Genomic DNA, 21,177 nt, shown 5'->3' with positions numbered 1-21,177 from the left:
ATGGTATAGTAAAACGTGTTCTGTTTTAAGATTACTCATATGTAGGCCTAATCCTCGATAGAAAAGTAGAATGTTTAGGAAACTCTATTTTAAAATATGCTCATTTTACCGATTGTTAAACTTTTGTAATCGTCACTTTCAAATTGCAAGTGACTACCGATGTCTGAGAGGATAAAATCACTTAAAATCAGTATTTGATAGTGGGTTGACGCTTCGTTAATTAACGAATAGTCACATGGAATTGTTACTCTTGCCACCCTTTATATTTTTAACTATTATAAGATGACAATAAAGTAAATTTTGATAGTAGGGATTGGTTTTATAAAAAATTTTAAATGCTAATAAGGAGTTAACTCGTTATTACGAGATACACACGAGTGTCTTTATCTTTCCATAACTTTGTTCATTAATCACCAAAATTTAATAGCTTCGATGTCCCTCATATATAAGCTACCGTGCCAAATTTCGTCACATAATCTTTACTCCATCATGAGATATTAAGCGAAATAGATGCCAACAAACCCACCTAACACACCCCCTATTCTCCTGTTCCCTAAGTTTTTCCTATCTTGTCTCGTTTGTGATTTACCTAACTCCATTTTCGAGATTAAAAGAGGAAAATATTAATATAAAGAAATAAATCAGTAATATTTAATAAACTTTACGCATTAATTCTTAAACATAAGTTATGATTATCGATATTTGTCACGTATAAGAATATATTGCTTTTGCTTCCTTTACAGTTATTAATTAATATATACATATATATATATAGAAGACTCTTCCTGAGCTTTCACTTAGAAGCACATTCATAATGTAAATCTCAACGTTTAGCAATGAAAAAAGAAATGGTAAATTCGAGAGAACTCTTCTTATTTCTGTTCATCTGTACCATTTTAATTGTACCTCACGGTAAGAAATTTTTAACTAAATTACAGACTAGGCATACTTAATATAAGATTATGAAGGTTTGTGATTGTAACTTAATGGCATGCGGCAATGCAACACGATGGCAATTTGCCAAGTGTGATGCCTCCCAGGGAGACTTTCTATGGAAAATTGTTCCTTTAAAAAGTCTTCTTCATTTAGCTAACACCTAAATTCTATTTAGATGTTAGCCAAGTGAAGAAAACCCGGGAGTTTCTCGGATTTTTCAGGGGAAACTCTTCCTCGAGGATTGAGTCCACGATTTCGTGATCGTGGTTTTACCAAGAGATGGCATTTGTTTTTATAGGAAAATAAAATAATTGTTAATTTAATGGATTTTTTATATTTCTATTTGAATAATTAATTAATTAACGCGAGGCATCAACGTGTTATATGATGTATGATTAATCACAATTTACGCCTATTACAACCCTTAATTAGTATGGATGAGGAGTGAGAAATGATGCTCAATTTCGTACTACTCAAGATTACTTGTGTTCCTATTATTATGTAGAAACACTGCTAAGCATTTTCATGTTATCCTACAGCCATGAAGATCCGAGTTCGAATCCATATCCTTACGGCAATTTTATTCTAATTGTTTGAAGTATTATAAACATAAATATGGTATTTTAGCTTGTAAATTTATTATAAATTACATTAATTTTAAGATACTATTGTTTTTTTATAGGATGTCCTGTTGGCAAAGTTCAAGCATGTGGGCACGAACTATACACATGGTTGGTTCAAGCATGTCTTCCAACACTTAGATCATGGAATCGTACGTAAATTTTACTTCTTGTATAGATTCACTTTTTAATTTCGATATGCTAAAGCGTATGGTACGTAAATTGCTATTTTTTTAATTACATAGTCACTTCATATCGTCCATACGATGATGACTTTTTCACAATAGGTAGAGGACCTCAACTCGTAGAAATGTGTTGCGAGAACAAATGCGATTATCCAGTATTGTATGGATATAAAAAGTGTGAACTCCTCATTCCCGAAGGTGTTGACATCGATCTATAAATGAAAATCCAAAAATTATATACAACATCTGTTTATTTCGCCTAATTGTAAAATTCTTAATTAAAATAATTTGGATTATCTTCTTTGTATTTCTGTTTAAAATTACATTAAACTCCATGCTTTAGGGAGCCAAGTGGGTGCTTGTCAGGAAGACTTTCTACGAGAAACGTCTTCATTTAGGTATCACACACATGAAGAAAACCCGCGAAAACTTCATGTACTCGCGTGCCAGTGACTAGTGTTCAATGGTGTTATCCACACAGTTATTGGTTACACAAATTTCTGTCGAATTCGATAATAAATCACTGATATCAAACAATAGTTTTGGCTATGATATAATTATTATTTGATTTATTACGTTAAAATTACAAAATATTATCATTTTTACTGAACAATTTAATTTTATAGATCATTAATAAAAATTTATGTTTACAATCAAGTAACTTTATAGGCTTTTTTTAATATTCCTGGTTTTTTGCAAATAGAGGTATGAGAAGCTTGCAATTTTCATAGTTACTTAATACTGAGTGATTGCACGCATTCCAACAGCACATACAGACTAAATCGTATCCACTTCCTCTAGTGAAGAATCCTTTTTTCGTACGGACGAACGTGATCAACTACATAATTATATAAAAAAATCATTATGTTTGAAAATAAAGTATTATCTGTGATTTAATGACAGAATATATTAAAGTTACTTACGCCTCCATCGACTAATTTGGCCCACGCAGACATAAAATAACGTATTGTACAGACGACGTCCACAAGCTTGCATTTGTTGGCATTGGTATTCTAAAAAGTAGAATTAAATTACTGTTATACTTTATTTAATATGCCATATTAAGTAAGAAATATGTTAAATGTTACTTCATATTTTAGTTAAATTCCAATGATATGTCATTTTCAAACACCCAAACTTATGCATAAAGTCATTATTAAAGGTAGTAGACACATAAATTCATCTTCACATGCACCTATAAGTCATAAAATATGATATATTGCATGTGTTCTTCAACTGAATCACGCAGGACCAACAAGACAGAAGAAAACCACAACTATATCCCTAGGGTCCACACGTGTATAAGAAAATTTTGATTTTGAAGTTTAGATAATAAATTTGTGTAATTTCAAGTGCATAAAGAGAAAAATAGATGCTATAAACCGACAGCATCACGTCAAAAAAGGCAGAAGAACCAATGCTCGTGGATGATCTCCAAGCTCATGAATGCACATGTATGGATTAAGGCAACGCAACACAGGCGATCTGCCAAAGGGGAATATATCTTCCGGAAAAACTTTCTATGCAAAACTGGTTTCTATTTAGGCGTTAGACATCAAAGAAAACCCGGAAAACAGCACGCTATCAACCCATAGGTCAAGAGCGAACCCGCGGTGTTCGATAGGTTTAATACCACCGATTGGCGCTAATTTTGTTGTTAATTCGAACTCGGGTAATTCGAATTTCCTTCTAATTTTAACTGGACGTTAGTCCTCGTGTTACTCCTATTTAAATCAATGTAAAATTCACTCGTTAATTCGAACTCGACTGTGTTCAATCCTCTTTATTAGAATTAAGAGCGCGTGTTAGTAGATTAACATTTTCTTCCTACTTTTGAAATCTAATGATCAAATTTAAACTTAATAAATTAATTTCTAAAAAATACAATAAATAAATTACAATTTAAAAACATTTTAAATCAGTTGGCACGTTTACTGTGGCCCTGTGGCGCGCTTGCTCGTCGTGATTTTGTTCGTTTATTCCATTGAATTTCACTACTATATCTTTGTTTTGTATCTCTCATTGCTTAAGCATTAATCTGCTTGCCAAGTGTCTTGTTCAGTTCACCTATTTTTCTTCTGCAGTATCCAAAAATGGTCTCCTTTTAATCCAAACTGTTTAGGCCGTCCCTCTGAGTTCGAATTAACGACAGTCTACTGTATTTCGAATATACTCTAAACGCTCAATCAAGTTCTACTACCACTTAATTAATTAATTGTAACAAACGAGAAAGTATCGGTAACATTACGTTACATATAACTGATTATAAGTATTCTTAGAAATTTATACGTTACTTAAATATATTCTTACCGTGTGTTATATATAGAAGCGAAAAAACCGATAAAATAAAGAAAAATTTCCACGAATTCTGTAAAACCATTGTTCTTTTTTCCTCCTCTCGTAACAAATCTTCGTCGTTGACAAATTCACATTGCAAATTATGACTTATGTGGACTTCGATCACATCAAATTATACAAATACCATTCGAGAACTTCCCGTGTAATATAACATTCCAGAACATTACCAAATAAGTTAAATTATAACTTTTAAACAATTTAAAAACTGTTCTTGAAAATACGTATACCTGTATATAGAAAATATCGTGTTAGCTATGAGAATATTTATTATTAGGCTGCAATATTGAAATGACAAATCTATAGATTACCATTGCGGCTGTACGTCATTAGAAAGTAATATAAATAAAAAAATCCAGACTAGATGTGGAAAACTTTGCACCCGATATCACGAACTTCCGGACTGGACCGGTTTGTTTGGTTAAATTATGGCAACGTGACAATTGTGCAATCTGTCTACGAGAAATGTCTTCCGGGAGGTCTTTTTAAGGGTAAAATACCCTATTTAGGCGTTACAGACGTGTAGAAAACAAGAAAAACCTTCATAAGGCCAGCCCACAGTAGAGAGGCGAATCCACCACTAACAAACTTCCAGTGTTTAATGTTTTTATCTAATCGATTTATGCTATTAAATAAGATCAAAATTACACCGAAATAACTGAAATATTTACAATATAATGCACTGTTTTGTATATTTTTATTATGTAAATTAATTTACATTTTTATTTTAATTATGCATGACTTTTATTATTTAATTGAAGAAGAAGGTGTGAGAAGTTTACACACGGCATCTTCATTTAAATTTGAATTAAAGCATTTGTCCAGACAGCATTTATCGTGTAACTTTCTTCCAATTTCTCCATCGAAGATTGCAAAGTTATATAGACGATAGGAACTGTTTGTAATATTACGTTAAAAAGTCAATAAATTAATCGAAAATTTATTTATATCATAGAGGAAAGATAAATGAACTTACAACCCCATTTTTCAAGTTTTTCCTTGCATGCTGTCACTATTCTATTATACAAATCGTATCTGCATGCACATAATAGATAATCTGTAGTTTCTAGAAAAAACAATATGAAGAAAATAATTAAATATAAATAAAATTTTTAAAACATCATCTCTCTCCCGAAAAATTTATTCGACTCATCATTAGTATATATTGAACCACGTTTAGTCGATCTCTTTGTATTCGTACAAAAACCTATGATAAGAATAAACAATGCACATTATACGTTCTAACAGTACACTGAATAACTGGCGTAAGAATGTACAGGGTAAGAAAAGTGAACGAAAAATTACGCTCAAATACTAAATGTAAAGATTGACGTAGGCGTGATTCAGCCTGTATTCACTTATTCAGTTATTTCTTTAATTATATAATAAAAGTTCTACTTTTTAACCCGTAAGTAACAATTTATTAAGCGCTTGTATTTCAATTGTGTTCAGCAGAAGGCCCTGGAATTGTGGGTCTGAGTCCGGAGGATTAAAAAAAAAATACACACACACACACACACAGAATTAACGAAGAATTATTTATACTGTAATAACATTTAAAATAATTTAAATAAAAAAATCAAAAAGTGCTGAAATTAAGTAAAAAAAATATTCTTTAAATTAATATACAATATTACCGCTGTGAAATATGGATTCGAAATCGCATCACCATGGAAAAAGAAAAACTTTCAGATGCGTATATAATTTATTACGACGATTCTACATAATTACATGGACATAACTGATCATTGTACAGCATCGTTTCTTATCCTTTCGCCCATATTAATCGATTCCATTAAGGGTCAGGCCAATCTGTAATGGGCATAATCTGTGATAAAGTATAATATGCTGATGGCTAGCGTTAAAAATTCAATTATTAAAATGGAAATATAAATAATCCATTAATGATTATTTTATTTTCCGTATAAAACCTAATTGTCATCTCGATAAAACAACGACCACGACCAACCGGTCTAGGTTTCGGGCCACGTAGCTTTTACCCATTAAACCAAAAGCAAAAAGCTTTATATTCTTAATTAAATATGACCAGTCTGTAATTTACTTAAAATTTCTTACCATGCGCTACAATAAGAATAGTAAAGATCAGCAGAAAGGCGAGTACTCCTAAATTTACCATTTTTGATGTTATTCCTAATATGGTCCTACACCATGAATGTGCTTCCAAGTGAAGGCTGAGGAAGCATATATACACAATGTAATATGACAAGGATCTTTAATTTCTTTAATAATAAAACATTCCTCTAAAATTGTCATAAATAACATAAAAATTATATAAATTTTAATAACTGTACATGAGACAAGACAAAATATTCTTATACGTGACATATATCATTAATTGTAATTGAAATTCAAGAATGACTATGTAAAATTTACTCAATTTATTAAATTTTATTAATTTATGTCTCTATATTAGCATACAATAAGTTATGTGCATTGATATAGGTAAGGAATACGGAAGTATATTTTATTTCAACGATTATAACATTATAATTTTATTTTTTATTTGCAAAGGATCTGTTTATATGAAATTACTTTAAAAGAATTGTATAAAGTTTAAAATTTTATTAAATTAATTTGATGACAACGAAATCTTCATAAATAAAAGGTATATGACTTTTATGTAGAAGATTTAGTTTAAAGTAGAATTTAAATGAAGGAGAAAAACAGAAAGAATGTGAATTAAAAGAAGAAAAAGAAGCGAAAGATAAGTAAAACAGTGGAAAAATAGTAGGAGCCAGGCATTATTCAAAGATCTTTTTCCTAAGCGCAAATAGTAGAGAAATCCTACTTTTAAGAAGTAAATACTGTATTTATTGTGACATCAGCAATTTTTAATCATATTTTTTATTTATTTAATTTAAAGAATATATCTATATATGCTCTCCACATCAAATTAGTAGTGCCTGGACCCTCTACATCATACTTTTCCTTTAACAATACAGTCTTACTAATCGTTTACCCAACACCTATCCGGGAAAAAAATTGCAATTGAAATACAGAAACGTTAAGTTTTCATCGGAAGTATGTACATAATTCTCCAGTCTCCAAGTGTTCCATATCTGGTCACGTCTTTCGTCTGTTTAACTCCGTTATCGACAGTAAGGAAAGACAGGCAGACGTTAGTGGCAATTCATAGGTCAAGAGCTTTTTCAAATTGCAGCCCAATAAGCTGTTTTAAAATACATAAATGGAAACTAGAAGACAAAAGACTAAAACTAAAGACAAATTACACGAATTTTATATCTAAATAATTATTCATTAATTTCAATCACCATTCACTCTTCATAGTTAGACAGTGTTCACTGTGTCTGCCTGTAATATAATTTACTATAAGATAAATGCACTGTGGTTGTGGATTATAGTTTAAATGATAATATTAATTTTGCCGCTGCATAAAAAAATATCTCTTGTATATATTGCATACAAATGGTAAATATTACTAACATTCCATCTGTGGCACTTTTTGGCACCGCACTGAATAGTTTTCTTGTTTGGCAGGTTTGCACACACTGTAATTTAGGTAAATACAGTAGACCCCCGTATAACACGGTAGATACGTTCCGTGTTATATGAATTCCATGTTTTACGAGTCAGTTAAATACCGTACATGAGACAATCACAGCCCGGCACGTATGCAGTTTAGAGACTACGGCTGTTTGAAAGGTTTTCTTCCATAAAATTAATCGATTCTAGACTAATTTGACTTAACATTTCCAAAACACGTATAACTTTTTAGGAATAATCCATATAAACTATGCTATAAACAAAAAATTGTAGGATTACTTACCGAGTGTGCACCGTTCGACGACGCCATTGCTTAAGCTTGTTTTCGTCGCGGAGTGGCGCATCGAACGGCGGGCGCGTGTTTCCCTATAAGTTATTTTTCTGTCAAAAATTCGCTGAACTTTGGAGACATCATTAATATAAATTTAATTTTTATGGCCGTTAATTAAATAATAAATGGTTTTAGTAGGTCCGCTGCTTATTTAAACTCAACGGTCTGTGCAATATCCGCTATTGGTCTATATTCGACCAATCCTGTCGCGACACGAATCGGGGATGACGTTTTACCGCATTATAAGAGTTTCTTTTAGCTTGTTTATACAAATACGATCGCCATTTTTTCGCCGTTATATACGAATCTGTATTATATGAACCCGTTTTATAGGGGTCTACTGTACTGTATTAAAGTATTTTGTACTTCTAACTCTTCTATTAGAGTATAGTATTTGGTTTATATAACTACAAAGGTTATCTTACGTAAGGGTTATCACACCGAGTGACTAATTTAACACAATTTAAAAATTGTTTAAATTGCGTACAGTAGAGGAATAAAGAATTTTATAATGATTGGATCAGTCGGTATGATGAACCTCACGTAAGATTTTTTTGTAGTTATATATAAATAGTATAATGTAACAAAAATTAAAACCGTATAAAGTGTTTGGTTATTTCGGCCAATATTTCGTTTATCGCGATACTCGGATAGTACGAAATGGCACAAATTCAATGTTCAAGTACACAGGAATTGAAATTATATCTTAAATTTTCAGATATAATATCGTCTAATGTTAACTCTAAGAAGCAATATATTGTAAAAATGCGATAAAAATTCCTTTTATGTAATAATAAAATGTTTAAACCTATGCAACAGATTGTATAAACTACATGGGAAGAATGTTCTTGTAAATATCGCATACATAGAAAAATTATTGGGCTACAATTTGAAAAAAATTGTAGACCTTTAAATTTTCACTGTCATCCCTTTGACTGTACGTCTTTTCTTAATCGCGACAAATCAGTTAATTAGATGAAAATCAAGACCAAATATGAAAAGCTTAGGGCAGGAAATGCAGGATTAACTATATGTGAACTTTCGGTTTGGATCGGAAGTCACGTACTTCAATTGAAAACTTTCAACCGAATGGAGTTAGCTAGACTACTGATATAATTTTATTGTTAACAGGAAAAGTATGACGTACAGGGTCAAAACCGCCACTAAAATAATTGAGAATAATCTGACGAAAAGTTGCAGCCCGACATTATTACGATAAATAATCGCTCTCTAGAATTAGTTTGTTTTATTTGGTTACGGCAACGCAACACGTAAGCGATATGCCAAAGGTGATGCATTCCAAGAAGACTTTTATGAAAAGCTGAACCCTATTTAGGTGTTACTAAAGTGAAGAAAACCCGGAAAACTCCACGTTGGCCATGCCCGAACTCACTGCTATCTAACTGCCGGTGTTCGATGGCTTTATCCTTTCGGCTATTACAAAGATCTTATTAAGAAACTATCGTTTAGAATTGAAAAAAATTTGAGTGGCAAATGCTATATGCTACCTGTCGTAGTAATTAACTAAATGTAATATATATATATATATTTAAAAATATAATAGTTTTTTCTAAGAAATGTATTTAATTTATGATTTTGTTAAATTTTTTCCAATAGATGGCTGTACGTGTAAATCAGCAAACAGAATGTAGAGAGTAATTAATTGATTTACATAAATTCATAAATATTTTGGATTGCGATGTACGACATTATCTAAGTTAGATTCATGTAAATGTTGCTACCGAGTTTCGTAGCAATCGGTCGAAATGCCTGGTAGTGTATAGCGAACAAACAAACAAACATTCTCATTAATCACATTTTATTAAATTTTTTTTACAATTTTAACTATTATAAAATGGCCAAAATTTTAATTTTGAGTTTAGGAATGAATTTTATAAAAAAATAAATAAATTGTAAATGCTAATAACGACTAAAATCATCATTAATAATCACCCTACTTAGGTAAATGATTAGAAAGACTATTGTTAAAGACAAACAGAGAAAAGACACTACTAATTTGAGGTGGAGAGCATATACATATTTAAATAAAATGAATTATAATATGATTAAAAATATACGATGCCACAATAAATACAATAAATTGCATCCTAAAACTACGATTTATCTGATATTTGCTCATAGGAAAAAGATCTTTCAATAAGGCTTACTNGGCTCAGTCAACCGGCATGTAGGATTTTCCACTTTCAAAAAGTGGCAAGTAGTGTACAAAATGCTCACGAAATTGAGTTTCCGTTATAATAGGAATAAACAAATTGTACTGTTACATGCACCCATAAAATATTGAGCATTGAATGAATGGTGTGACACTCCAATGGCAGAGCGGATAAAACCAGTGAATAGTTGGTGTTGGGTTCGTCTCTCGCTAACAGTCTAGCCACGCGGAGGTTTCGGTGTTCGTTAAATAGGAGGCAGATTCCACTAAGGTTTTTCAGTGAGACATCCTTTCAGCAGATTGCCCAATATAACACGATAAACTTTATAATTATTGTGTGAATTAAATTCGTATTAATATTTTTAACTTTTATGTTCCTTTTAGGTGACGACGATAGTGAATTATATATCAAGTATATTGGTTCGTGCGATGAAAATTTTACAGACGAAAACTGTGGTACGACGTGTGATTCAATGGAGTATTGGTTCGGACTGTGCATTCCAAATAGTAACAACTCAGGCTTTAGATGCATGTGCGCCATACACAGGTCTTTAAATATCTAAGATAAATAATACACTTGATACGCATAATATTGAAGTTCTCAATATAGTTTCAGAGAAAACTTGATAATCTGTATTGAGTTATGTAATTGTGTATATCTGTGTTATAAATACATTAATAAAAGCTAATTTTAAAAAGAACTCAACCCACTAGTTTCCGAGTTTATGAAACTTCTGAACACATAGGTTGGTCGTGGGTTCTGACCTGACCAACGACGTAGACGTATTGAGTTTTCTCAGGTGCCTCACACCTAAATGATGGTTAATTTTCTATTGAAACTTCCTCCGGTAGGCATTTCCCTGGCAGATCATCCGTGTGTTGTTTTACCGTATCACACCATACAAAGCCACAATGAAAATATTAAAAACTAGCAATTGTTTCAAAATAAATACGGAACTATCTTTCAAATCCGTTTTATAATCAACTTCAAATTTATATAAAAGTGTATAAGTAACGATAAATTTAAAAAAGTGTAAAGTTTAAGTATAATGTGACAGGGCAACGCAAAACGTGGGTCATATGCTAAGGAAGATGAACCGTTTGGTCGTGGTCGTTCCTTTATCGAGATGACAATTAGGTTTTATATGGAAAATAAAATAATCATTAATAGATTATTTACATTTCCATTTGAATAATTAATTTTTCAATAGGAGACATTAGCATATTATGATTTATCACAAATTATGCCCATTACAGATTGACCTGACTTTTAACGGAATCGATTAAAATGGATGAAGGAGTGAGAAACGATACTGATTTCCTACTGCAATGAACAATTATGTCCATGCAACTATGTAGGACCTTCGTAATAGATTACAGAAATCTAAAATTTTATATTTAATCATGGGGATGCGAGTTTGAATCCATATCACACGTCGATATTATTTTAGATTTGTTTTAAAAATTTTCTTTACTTAATTTCAGCACTTTTTGAATTTTTTCATTTAAATTATTTTAAATGTTTTGTTATAATAACTTTTTCGTTACTTATGTGTGGTTTTTTGTTCTATGGGATCAAATAGAACGCTTTATGAAGCCCATCGTGAGTTCGGTCAGATCCACGATGTTCCGTCCTGGCCGAACCAACTGCGGATACAGAGCGGATGGGTGTTGATAAAAGGGGCACGAGCTCATTTTCAGAAGGTGATAGACAATAGTCTGAAAATTTTCGTTTTTTTTTAATCGACAACACCCTAACCCAGAGTTCCAGTGCCTTCTGCTAACGCATTAACCTACTTCAAATCATGGTTGAAATACGAGGGCCACTTATTATTGTTACTTAAAAATTAAGAAATAGAACTTTTATTATATAATTAAATAAATTACTGCATAAGTGACAACAGTCATACATCGATCGGTTTTTACATTCAGTATTTAAGTGTAATTTTTCGTTTACTTTTCATACTTTGTACATTCTTACGCCANGGATGCGAGTTTGAATCCATATCACACGTCGATATTATTTTAGATTTGTTTTAAAATTTTTCTTTACTTAATTTCAGCACTTTTTGAATTTTTCATTTAAATTATTTTAAATGTTTTGTTATAAATAACTTTTTCGTCACTTAAGAAGTAGAACTTCTATTATATAATTAAATAAGTAACTGCATAAGTGACAACAGTCATACATCGATCGGTTTTTACATTCAGTATTTAAGTGTAATTTTTCGTTTACTTTTCATACTTTGTACATTCTTACGCCAGTTAGTGTGAATACTGTTAGAAAGTGTAATGGGCATTTTTCACGCTCATCACAGAGTGAACGACTGGGCGTGATTCGATATGTGAGAGTGATGAGTTAAATTTATTTATAGAGAGGGAGATGATGTTCTATAATAACTTTTAGTTTAAAATGACTGTTTTAATATAAGACTAACGTTTTCATTAAGTTTAATCTACTCGTAGTATGACCCAACCTCTGTTATACGTTCGCATCACTTTTCATTTCTCTTCCAAAATTCAGTGGCATCAATATCTTATAAGTAGGAGTATAAGTAAATAAGTCGTAGTAAATTTCAAGGTTTTCTTATTACGTACTTACAAAGGAAATGTAAGGTAAAGAATATCTTTATTGTTCAAACTTTGATGCCAAATATCTTGGCTCAGTCAACCGGCATGTAGGATTTTCCACTTTCAAAAAGTGGCAAGTAGTGTACAAAATGCCCACGAAATTGAGTTTCCGTTATAATAGGAATAAACAAATTGTATTGTTACATGCACCCATAAAATATTGAGCATTGAATGAATGGTGTGACACTCCAATGGCAGAGCGGATAAAACCAGTGAATAGTTGGTGTTGGGTTCGTCTCTCGCTAACAGTCTAGCCACGCGGAGGTTTCGGTGTTCGTTAAATAGGAGGCAGATTCCACTAAGGTTTTTCAGGGAGACATCCTTTCAGCAGATTGCCCAATATAACACAATAAACTTTATAATTATTGTGTGAATTAAATTCGTATTAATATTTTTAACTTTTATGTTCCTTTTAGGTGACGACGATAGTGAATTATATATCAAGTATATTGGTTCGTGCGATGAAAATTTTACAGACGAAAACTGTGGTACGACGTGTGATTCAATGGAGTATTGGTTCGGACTGTGCATTCCAAATAGTAACAACTCAGGCTTTAGATGCATGTGCGCCATACACAGGTCTTTAAATATCTAAGATAAATAATACACTTGATACGCATAATATTGAAGTTCTCAATATAGTTTCAGAGAAAACTTGATAATCTGTATTGAGTTATGTAATTGTGTATATCTGTGTTATAAATACATTAATAAAAGCTAATTTTAAAAAGAACTCAACCCACTAGTTTCCGAGTTTATGAAACTTCTGAACACATAGGTTGGTCGTGGGTTCTGACCTGACCAACGACGTAGACGTATTGAGTTTTCTCAGGTGCCTCACACCTAAATGATGGTTAATTTTCTATTGAAACTTCCTCCGGTAGGCATTTCCCTGGCAGATCATCCGTGTGTTGTTTTACCGTATCACACCATACAAAGCCACAATGAAAATATTAAAAACTAGCAATTGTTTCAAAATAAATACGGAACTATCTTTCAAATCCGTTTTATAATCAACTTCAAATTTATATAAAAGTGTATAAGTAACGATAAATTTAAAAAAGTGTAAAGTTTAAGTATAATGTGACAGGGCAACGCAAAACGTGGGTCATATGCTAAGGAAGATTTTCTACAGGAAACTGATCGCTTTTTCGATAAAAATGAAAAAAAAAAAACCCAGGGAAAACCTCACGTTACCCATCTTGCGTTGACTTTTTTCTTCGATTGTCGTAATATTGTGCATCCGAAATTTTCTCTGGCTGGCCAAACTGTCGACAAAGAATATTATTTGAGTTTTTTGCGTCGTTTGCATAAATCAATTCGTAGAAAACGACCAGATTTTTGGCGTAAAAAGTCGTGAATTTTGCACCATGATAATGCACCTGCTCACAATGCTCTTGTTGTTCGCGGATTTTTGGTCAATAGTTCAGAAAATACTGTTTTTCGAGTTCGGTATTTACGTGATATATTATTGTGTGACTTATTTCTGTTTTATAGACTAATATTAATGCTTGGTAGTCACCGTTTTAGCTGATCGATGCCATGAAAAAATTATGCTACCAGTCGGGATTTCAATGAAACAACCTTAAAGCGTGTTTAGTGGATTGGAAAAATGTTGGTATAAGTGCAGTGGAAGGGTACTTTGCAGTTCTTTCACGTTATGTTTCACAACTATTATAAGTGTAGAAAATATTGCAAAACGTTCTTTACAAGTTTTCGACGAGTTTATGGTGCTCATTTTCCCCATCTTGCGTTGCTCGTTAAAGTATTATAATCGTCAAATTTAAATTTCAAGTGACTACCAGTGACCGAGTAGATAAAATCACTCAACAGTAGTAGTTGATAGTGGGTTAAAGTTACGCGAACGGGCTAACTCGCCCATTTCTCGCGTTGCCGTATACAAAGAAAACTAACCAAGCCAATCTTTGGATGGTCCTAATAATTGTTTCTAGCTTGTATTCCAAGGTATATATATTAAAATCGTCAATGAATTCCTCTTTGCATTAAACCATTATATATTTCTCGTTGTATACATAATACAATAGGAAAAATAATTAATTAAATTACTCCGTTTGAAGTTTAAGATAGCAGCCTGGACGACCCGGAATCAAAAAATCCCCAGGATTATTTCGGGTATGTTGAGTCTTGTCCCTATCCATCCGGCTTCCCCAACACGCCCCATTGTGGGCCTGACTGAAACCATAATAGGCTTTCTTAAGAGAGGCCCTCTTATTGCTCCAGGGCTGAACGCGTTTAAAAAAAAAACATATCCACATTACAGTTAAATTTTCTATATTATAAAGAAATGAATAGTTTAAATTTAATAAAAGTTTTTACATCAATAAAATTTTTATTAATTTACAATTTAGTTTTATTCTCAATTTAATACAAAGAAATTTTTTCATATTTTTACTCGTTTAACCAACGTTAACACCGTGTGGAATGAGGAGTTCACACTTTTGATAACCATACAATACTGGATAGTCACATCTGTTGTTGCAGCACATTTCTACAAGAGTTGGTCCTTCTCCTCTATCGAAGAATCCTTCATAATATGGACGATAAGCTGTAACTGAAATAAAATAAAGTTGTAGATATTTTATAGTACCACAATTAAAATCACGTTGTGATTCGATAGTGAAATTTACTTACGATTCCATCCTCTAATTTTTGGAAGACAGGCTTGAACTAACCATGTGTACAATGCGTGTCCACATGCTTGAACTTTACCAACTTGGCATGCTGTAAGGAAACACGAAACAAATATGTAAATATTATGGTATATATTATTTAAATTAATCCAATCTATAGCATTTTATAACTAAAATAATTTCTTATAGGAGTGAATTGATGGAATAAAGGCAGCGCAACACAAGAGCAATTTGATATATAAAGAATTATTTCTAAGTAAACATGTAATTTTTATTTCAGTAAAGATTTCTTACCGTATGGTTCAATGAAGACCGTACAAACAAGAAGAAAGAAGATAATTTTTCGTGAATTTATCATTTTCCCATTCATTTCTAATGCTCGTGAACACTCTTCATTGCAAATGTGCTTATAAATACAAGCTTATATAGTATAATGTAAAATAGATTTCTAATTTTGTATTATGTTTAATTTATTTGCGTAATATAATATTTTTATATATAAAATAAATATAAAAATTATTTTTAGAATTACATAAAGTTTTATAGACACGAATGTTTAAACGAAATTCGTATTCGTGACTATTGTGGTTTCTAGCGAAATTTTATAATTCTAGCATAAAATTCATTTAATTTTATTAAATTTTACAGATTTATGGTTATAAAATTACAGATTTAAATGAAATTTCTAGCCTAAATTGACACGTTTGAAACAGCGTTATATCAAGAAAAACTGACGTATTGACGTGTGTAATTAATGAACTTCGTTAAAATGATGATTATAAATTCTTAACAGTTCATTTACATTACAAGATTTCAATACAATATAATTACAGTAGACCCCCTATAACACTGTAGTGAACGGCTCACGTATTTGTAAAGTATAAGTGACTCGTACAACATGGAATTCATATAACACGGAATTATCAACAGTGTTATAGGGGGGTCTACTGTACAAATGAATTCTTCGATTTAACGATTTTGTGTAAACCCACAAAAATATTGATAATTTTTATGGCTCGACAATAATGTTTACATTCGAACTTCAATTGCCTCTGAAATTGACACTAAATTGAATGACGCTAAACTGAGGTACAGTACCTAAAACAGAATTGTATGTAAGTTATTAACACTTAATTAGGGGCCAGTTTCCAATAGAAAATCCCCAAGGAGGCACTTCCCTAGCATATTGCCCACGTGTTGCTTTGCCTTAACACGTGGGCAATATGTGTTGCCCACGTTGTGGGCCTTAACACGTGTTGCTTTGCCTTAACAGTTTATGATATTAAATTACAAAGAATGCACTTTTTTCATTTATATTAATTGTAACTGATACTCAGTTTGCCATTCTGTAGAAATTTAATTATACTTTAAATATTAAATTCTATAAATTTCACAAGCTGCTACTGAAATTTTAACTGTACACATTTATATGAAAATTTAATTTGTAGAACGTCACGTGTAATTTAAATAATGTCGATTATATATAAAAGTTTCCTTATGAACCATTAAACATTCAAAGGTTTAGTACAGAAAAACATAATGGTGACTTCACGGTATATGATCATTTTTCTATTGTTTTCTTCGCTTTTGATTGTTCCAAACGGTGAGATATTTCTTAAATTTAATATAAAGAAAATCTAAATTCAATTAACCTTATGTAAAACTATGATTACATTAAATTTATGTGTAATTTTTGTACCATACATTATCCTTTATTCTGCATTATGTGATGACTGCAAGATCCATCTGAAGGTCAGAAAATTGACTAAAGGTTTTCAGGTGGATGAGAACCAGGTATGGAGGCCCTTGCTCTTCAACTTCCAATCGATCAAGATACAATAGGCATTTCAGGCTTGAGCGTTGGTGACTCTCCCACACAATTCAGAATCTATTTAGTGTACCTGTAGTAGATTCTGCATTGTGTGACGATTGCAGGATCAATTTGAAGGACTAAGAATGTTTTGGTGGGTGAGAACAGGATGTATAGGGTGTTGCTTTTCAACTCCCGTTTGACACAATGTGCCTACCAAATTTACACTATGATATAAGATTGTACAATATATTATACAATATACTAATTTCTATTAACGATTTGCACCTTAACTTTCTTAATATTTATGTATTTATTTAGAAAGTCGAGTGGGTAAAGTTCAAGCATGTGGACACGCACTGTATGTCTGGTTGGTTCAAGCATGCATTCCAAAACTTAGACAATGGAGATGTAAATTAATTAATTTTTCTATATAAAAATTCAGTTTATTTTCAGATATAATAGAGTCTTACTCAATATATAATCTTTATTCAAATTGCAGTGAACGAATATCGTCCATATGATGACGAATTCTTCAATAGAGGAGAAGGACCAACTCTTGTAGAAATGTGCTGCAACAACAGATGTGACTATCCAGTATTGTATGGCTATCAAAAGTGTGAACTCCTCATTCCACATGGTGTTAATATTGGCTGAATACAAAGAAAAAAAACCATTTATAAGAAAATTAAAAGAATATTTACATGAGAATAACAAAAATTTGCTTTTCAATACACAGACAAAATTCTTAAACCGTGAGTCACGTAATTGAATTTGAGTAACGTTTTCTACTGCATGTTTATGTGAAGCAGCGTTTTCAGCATTGACAATTATAAAATCAAAGCGTAGGCTTACTCTGAAAACGTTGAAGTCGTCATGTTTCCTGCATTATCAAATATTCTGCCATGATTTAATGATTTATGCGAAAATAAACAAGCGCATCCATTTCATTAGTATGCAAATCTCCTTTAGTCACTAATAAATGGTAAAATAATATGAATATGAAAGAATTGTCTTATGATTTATCATCAATAAGCGATTTTATTTGTAAATCTATTTTTTTATATACCTAAATAACGGAAGGTATTTGTATACGAAAAAAGCAATATTTGCTTTTTGACGAAGAGAAAGAGGCAATCCTTGCACCTATGGACACGGAGGAGGCGATCCTTCGCTGCACGCGATTGTTTTGTTCTTGTGTTTTAATCGTTTATCGCGCCAATTTTCCTTTAGGAGCATGCTTTTTTATATTTTCCCCCTAAATACAGTTATGCTCGCTCAATCGTGTCAGTGGGCATAGACATTGTAACATGAACTTTTCCGAATCTCGAAAACGAAGTCATGGACCCCCAGTTTTATCACATTCTTGGATTCTTTATCGCAATTAATGAAAGATGGCAATGTTTAATCAAAATCAACCCATCAAAATTTCAGAACAAAAGCAATTCTATAAACCACATAGTCTCTTAAGGGCGTTTCCCGATAGGGATCTCTTTCCCTGCCCCGCCGAATTGGCACCACAGGGTTAAGAGACTATGTCTTTCCGTTGTCTTCGACTGAGGGCGTTCCTGCCGCCTTACAAAGCCAGGCCCTGCGAGAGCTTTCGCGGTCACTAGACCCAGCTCTCTAACGTGACATAGCTTTAAAAGTTGTGCGGCATGTGCCGCACTTTGTTCCACTGACTAATTGATTAGGCACTCAGTTGCAATATAGATTGCTTTAGTAGATATCGAACAGCGAGGTCCCCTGCCCTACAAGAAAAGGGGGCCCAGCCTAGCGCGTTCACTAGGCAAGTAGATCATAAATTTATGACTATTTCCATCAATTCCTTTAGTTTCTTTAAGTTTCCTTTACTAGCTGCTAGCGTTCGAAGTACTTGTTTAGGTGGCTGGGACCAGTCGACTTGGTCAGCCCTTCGGCGGAAGTCCCTTGTAAGAGGACAGTCAAGTACATAGTGTCTCGCGTCACCGCGAGGACACCCACAGGAGCAGCTACCATCTCCATGTCCGAATCTGGACATAAAATGAGAAACCTTCCATGGCCGGTCAGTATCTGGGTTGTGTGCTAATTGCAACACACCGGAGAGAGGTCAACTACAGGCACGAAGGCGTAGGCTGGCCTAACTACTGTACTATGATTCCAGCACTCTTGCCAATTGGTCATTGATCTTTTAAGCAATGTGCCTTTAATATAAGCAGCCGAGGGTTCCACCGTCCTCGTTATAAATGAGCTGCTGGCTTTCACCTTTGCCAGCTGATCGGCACGCTCGTTGCCCAGGATCCCGATGTGGCCTCGGACCCACCACAGGGCGACGTGTCGCTCGAGCCTCGCCCTCAACACCATGCCTCTGATTTCATGTACCAGCGAATCGCGATGGTACCCGTCTTTCAAAGCCTGTAGCGACGATTGGCTATCAGAGTAAACTGTGACCGGCTCCGGACCCGGATGTAATAGGATCCACTGGGACGCCCCCACCAAGGCCACCAGTTCTGCCTGGAACACAGACGCTTCCTCATTCAGTCTGACTGACTGTTCGTACACTTCAACTCCGTCGCAGTAGACGACATACGCGGCACCTACTAAGCTGCCGTCTTATGAGCCATCGGTATATATTTCAACACCCGTACCAGTCGGTTCACCGACCTCCCAGTCTAGTCCAATCCGTTGGGCCGGATGGACCTTAAAGACATCCACTCTATGTCTGAGCCTGACTGGGTACTTCTGATTACAATGCAAAGCCTCTATCCCTTCTACTGTGTTTCGGTAGAAGGCAGCCTCTTGGCTAACAACCAAGGGCAGCGGGAGCAGCCCGGCCAAGACCAGGGCCGCCTCCGTTGACACAGATCTGTATGCCCTTATGACCCGCAAAGCAGCGGGCCTCTGTATCGAGAGCAGCGTCCTGCTCTGTTTAACATTGGTGGAATCTTTCCACCAAACACCACAGGCATAGCAGACGACACGCTCAACACACATCTTGTAGATGGTTCGAAGCGCTTCGCCGCTTAAGCCGTAATCCTGCCTCGCTAGTCTCGACAGTCCTGCTATCATGAGGTTCGTCTTTTCACGGACGTTCCTCAAATGGGGCGTCCAGCATAATGTCTGATTTATGGTAACACCGAGGTACTTGAGCTCATTTACTCTTCTGATAGGGTTCCCCCGGATCCGGTATATTGGTCGGCGGGCCAACACTCTAGTCCGGGCCACCTTCAGGGCCTCCGATTTCTCGGGGCTGAACGAGAGCTTGTGCAGCTCCCCCCAGCGAACGAGTCGTTCTATTGCTTCGTTGCCGCGACTCTCCATGTCGCTACGGCTGTAGCCTGCAACTACTAGCAACAGATCGTCTGCATATGCCTGCAACTGGACGTCGTCCAGAAGGACTAGTCGCAGTGCCGTGTTCGCTAGAACATTCCAAAGTAAGGGGCCGATACAGGATCCTTGGGGACAACTCCTCTCCAGTATCTTCGTATGACTTGCACTTGGTGTTTGATAGATTACCTCGCGGTCGCTCAGGAAACTTCTGGTAAGCGATACAAGGGTGGTCGGCAGGTTCGCTTTCCTCAGTTCACCCACTATGGATGGCCACCAGACATTGTCAAAAGCCCCCGCGACGTCCATCAAAACGAGCGACGTGTGGAGGCCCTGCCGGCGGTTCTGGCGAACCAGAGAGACCGCACGATGTAGCGCTTGGCATGTAGACAAGTCCGGCCGAAACCCAAATTGGTGTGGGTGTAACAGCCCTTTCCGCTTTAAGTGGTAAAACACTCTGTCGCTAAGGATTTTATCTAGAACCTTCCCTAGAACTGGCAAGAGACTGATCGGTCGATACGACTTCGGTTCGTTCTTCGGACGCCTATTCTTGTGAATAAACACAAGTCGTGCCCGTTTCCACTGCACTGGGAAGTGACCCAGGAGCAGACACTTCTGATACAAAGCACGGAGCAGGCCAGGACGTTCATGTTG

General features: G+C 34.3%; 3 protein-coding genes and 1 long non-coding RNA gene across 5 annotated transcripts; 2 read left to right on the top strand and 2 right to left on the bottom strand.

Annotated features, from left to right (window-relative positions):
- The first annotated feature begins 796 nt into the window (after positions 1-796).
- On the top strand, positions 797-2,199 carry LOC111618708. Of its 2 annotated transcripts, XM_023360280.1 has the most exons (4): positions 797-912; positions 1,619-1,708; positions 1,802-2,006; positions 2,085-2,199. In XM_023360280.1, exons 1-3 carry the CDS (start codon positions 837-839, stop codon positions 1,957-1,959), a joined length of 324 nt encoding a protein of 107 aa, XP_023216048.1. In that variant the 5' UTR covers positions 797-836; the 3' UTR covers positions 1,960-2,006; positions 2,085-2,199. The 2 variants fall into 2 exon arrangements, with proteins under 2 accessions (XP_023216048.1, XP_023216047.1); XM_023360279.1 differs by lacking the exon at positions 2,085-2,199 and having other exon boundaries at positions 1,802-2,053.
- Positions 2,200-2,334: 135 nt separating this feature from the next.
- LOC111618709 lies at positions 2,335-4,146 on the bottom strand. Its single transcript, XR_002755621.1, has 3 exons — positions 4,052-4,146; positions 2,665-2,754; positions 2,335-2,579 (listed from the first exon to the last, which is right to left on the bottom strand). It is a non-coding gene; the product is annotated as an uncharacterized LOC111618709 (long non-coding RNA).
- Positions 4,147-15,138: 10,992 nt separating this feature from the next.
- On the bottom strand, positions 15,139-15,811 carry LOC111618715. Its single transcript, XM_023360284.1, has 3 exons — positions 15,702-15,811; positions 15,409-15,498; positions 15,139-15,328 (listed from the first exon to the last, which is right to left on the bottom strand). Exons 1-3 carry the CDS (start codon positions 15,775-15,777, stop codon positions 15,174-15,176), a joined length of 321 nt encoding a protein of 106 aa, XP_023216052.1. The 5' UTR covers positions 15,778-15,811; the 3' UTR covers positions 15,139-15,173.
- Positions 15,812-16,921: 1,110 nt separating this feature from the next.
- On the top strand, positions 16,922-18,183 carry LOC111618707. Its single transcript, XM_023360278.1, has 3 exons — positions 16,922-17,010; positions 17,539-17,628; positions 17,720-18,183. The coding sequence occupies exons 1-3, from the start codon at positions 16,947-16,949 to the stop codon at positions 17,872-17,874; spliced, it is 309 nt and encodes a 102-aa protein (XP_023216046.1). The 5' UTR covers positions 16,922-16,946; the 3' UTR covers positions 17,875-18,183.
- The last annotated feature ends 2,994 nt before the right edge of the window (positions 18,184-21,177 follow it).

Source organism: Centruroides sculpturatus, unplaced genomic scaffold (genome assembly GCF_000671375.1).
Source record: "Centruroides sculpturatus isolate CEXI.00-Female unplaced genomic scaffold, Cexi_2.0 scaffold236, whole genome shotgun sequence".
Taxonomy (NCBI): domain Eukaryota; kingdom Metazoa; phylum Arthropoda; class Arachnida; order Scorpiones; family Buthidae; genus Centruroides; species Centruroides sculpturatus.
This window is presented reverse-complemented; position numbering and strand designations above follow the sequence as displayed.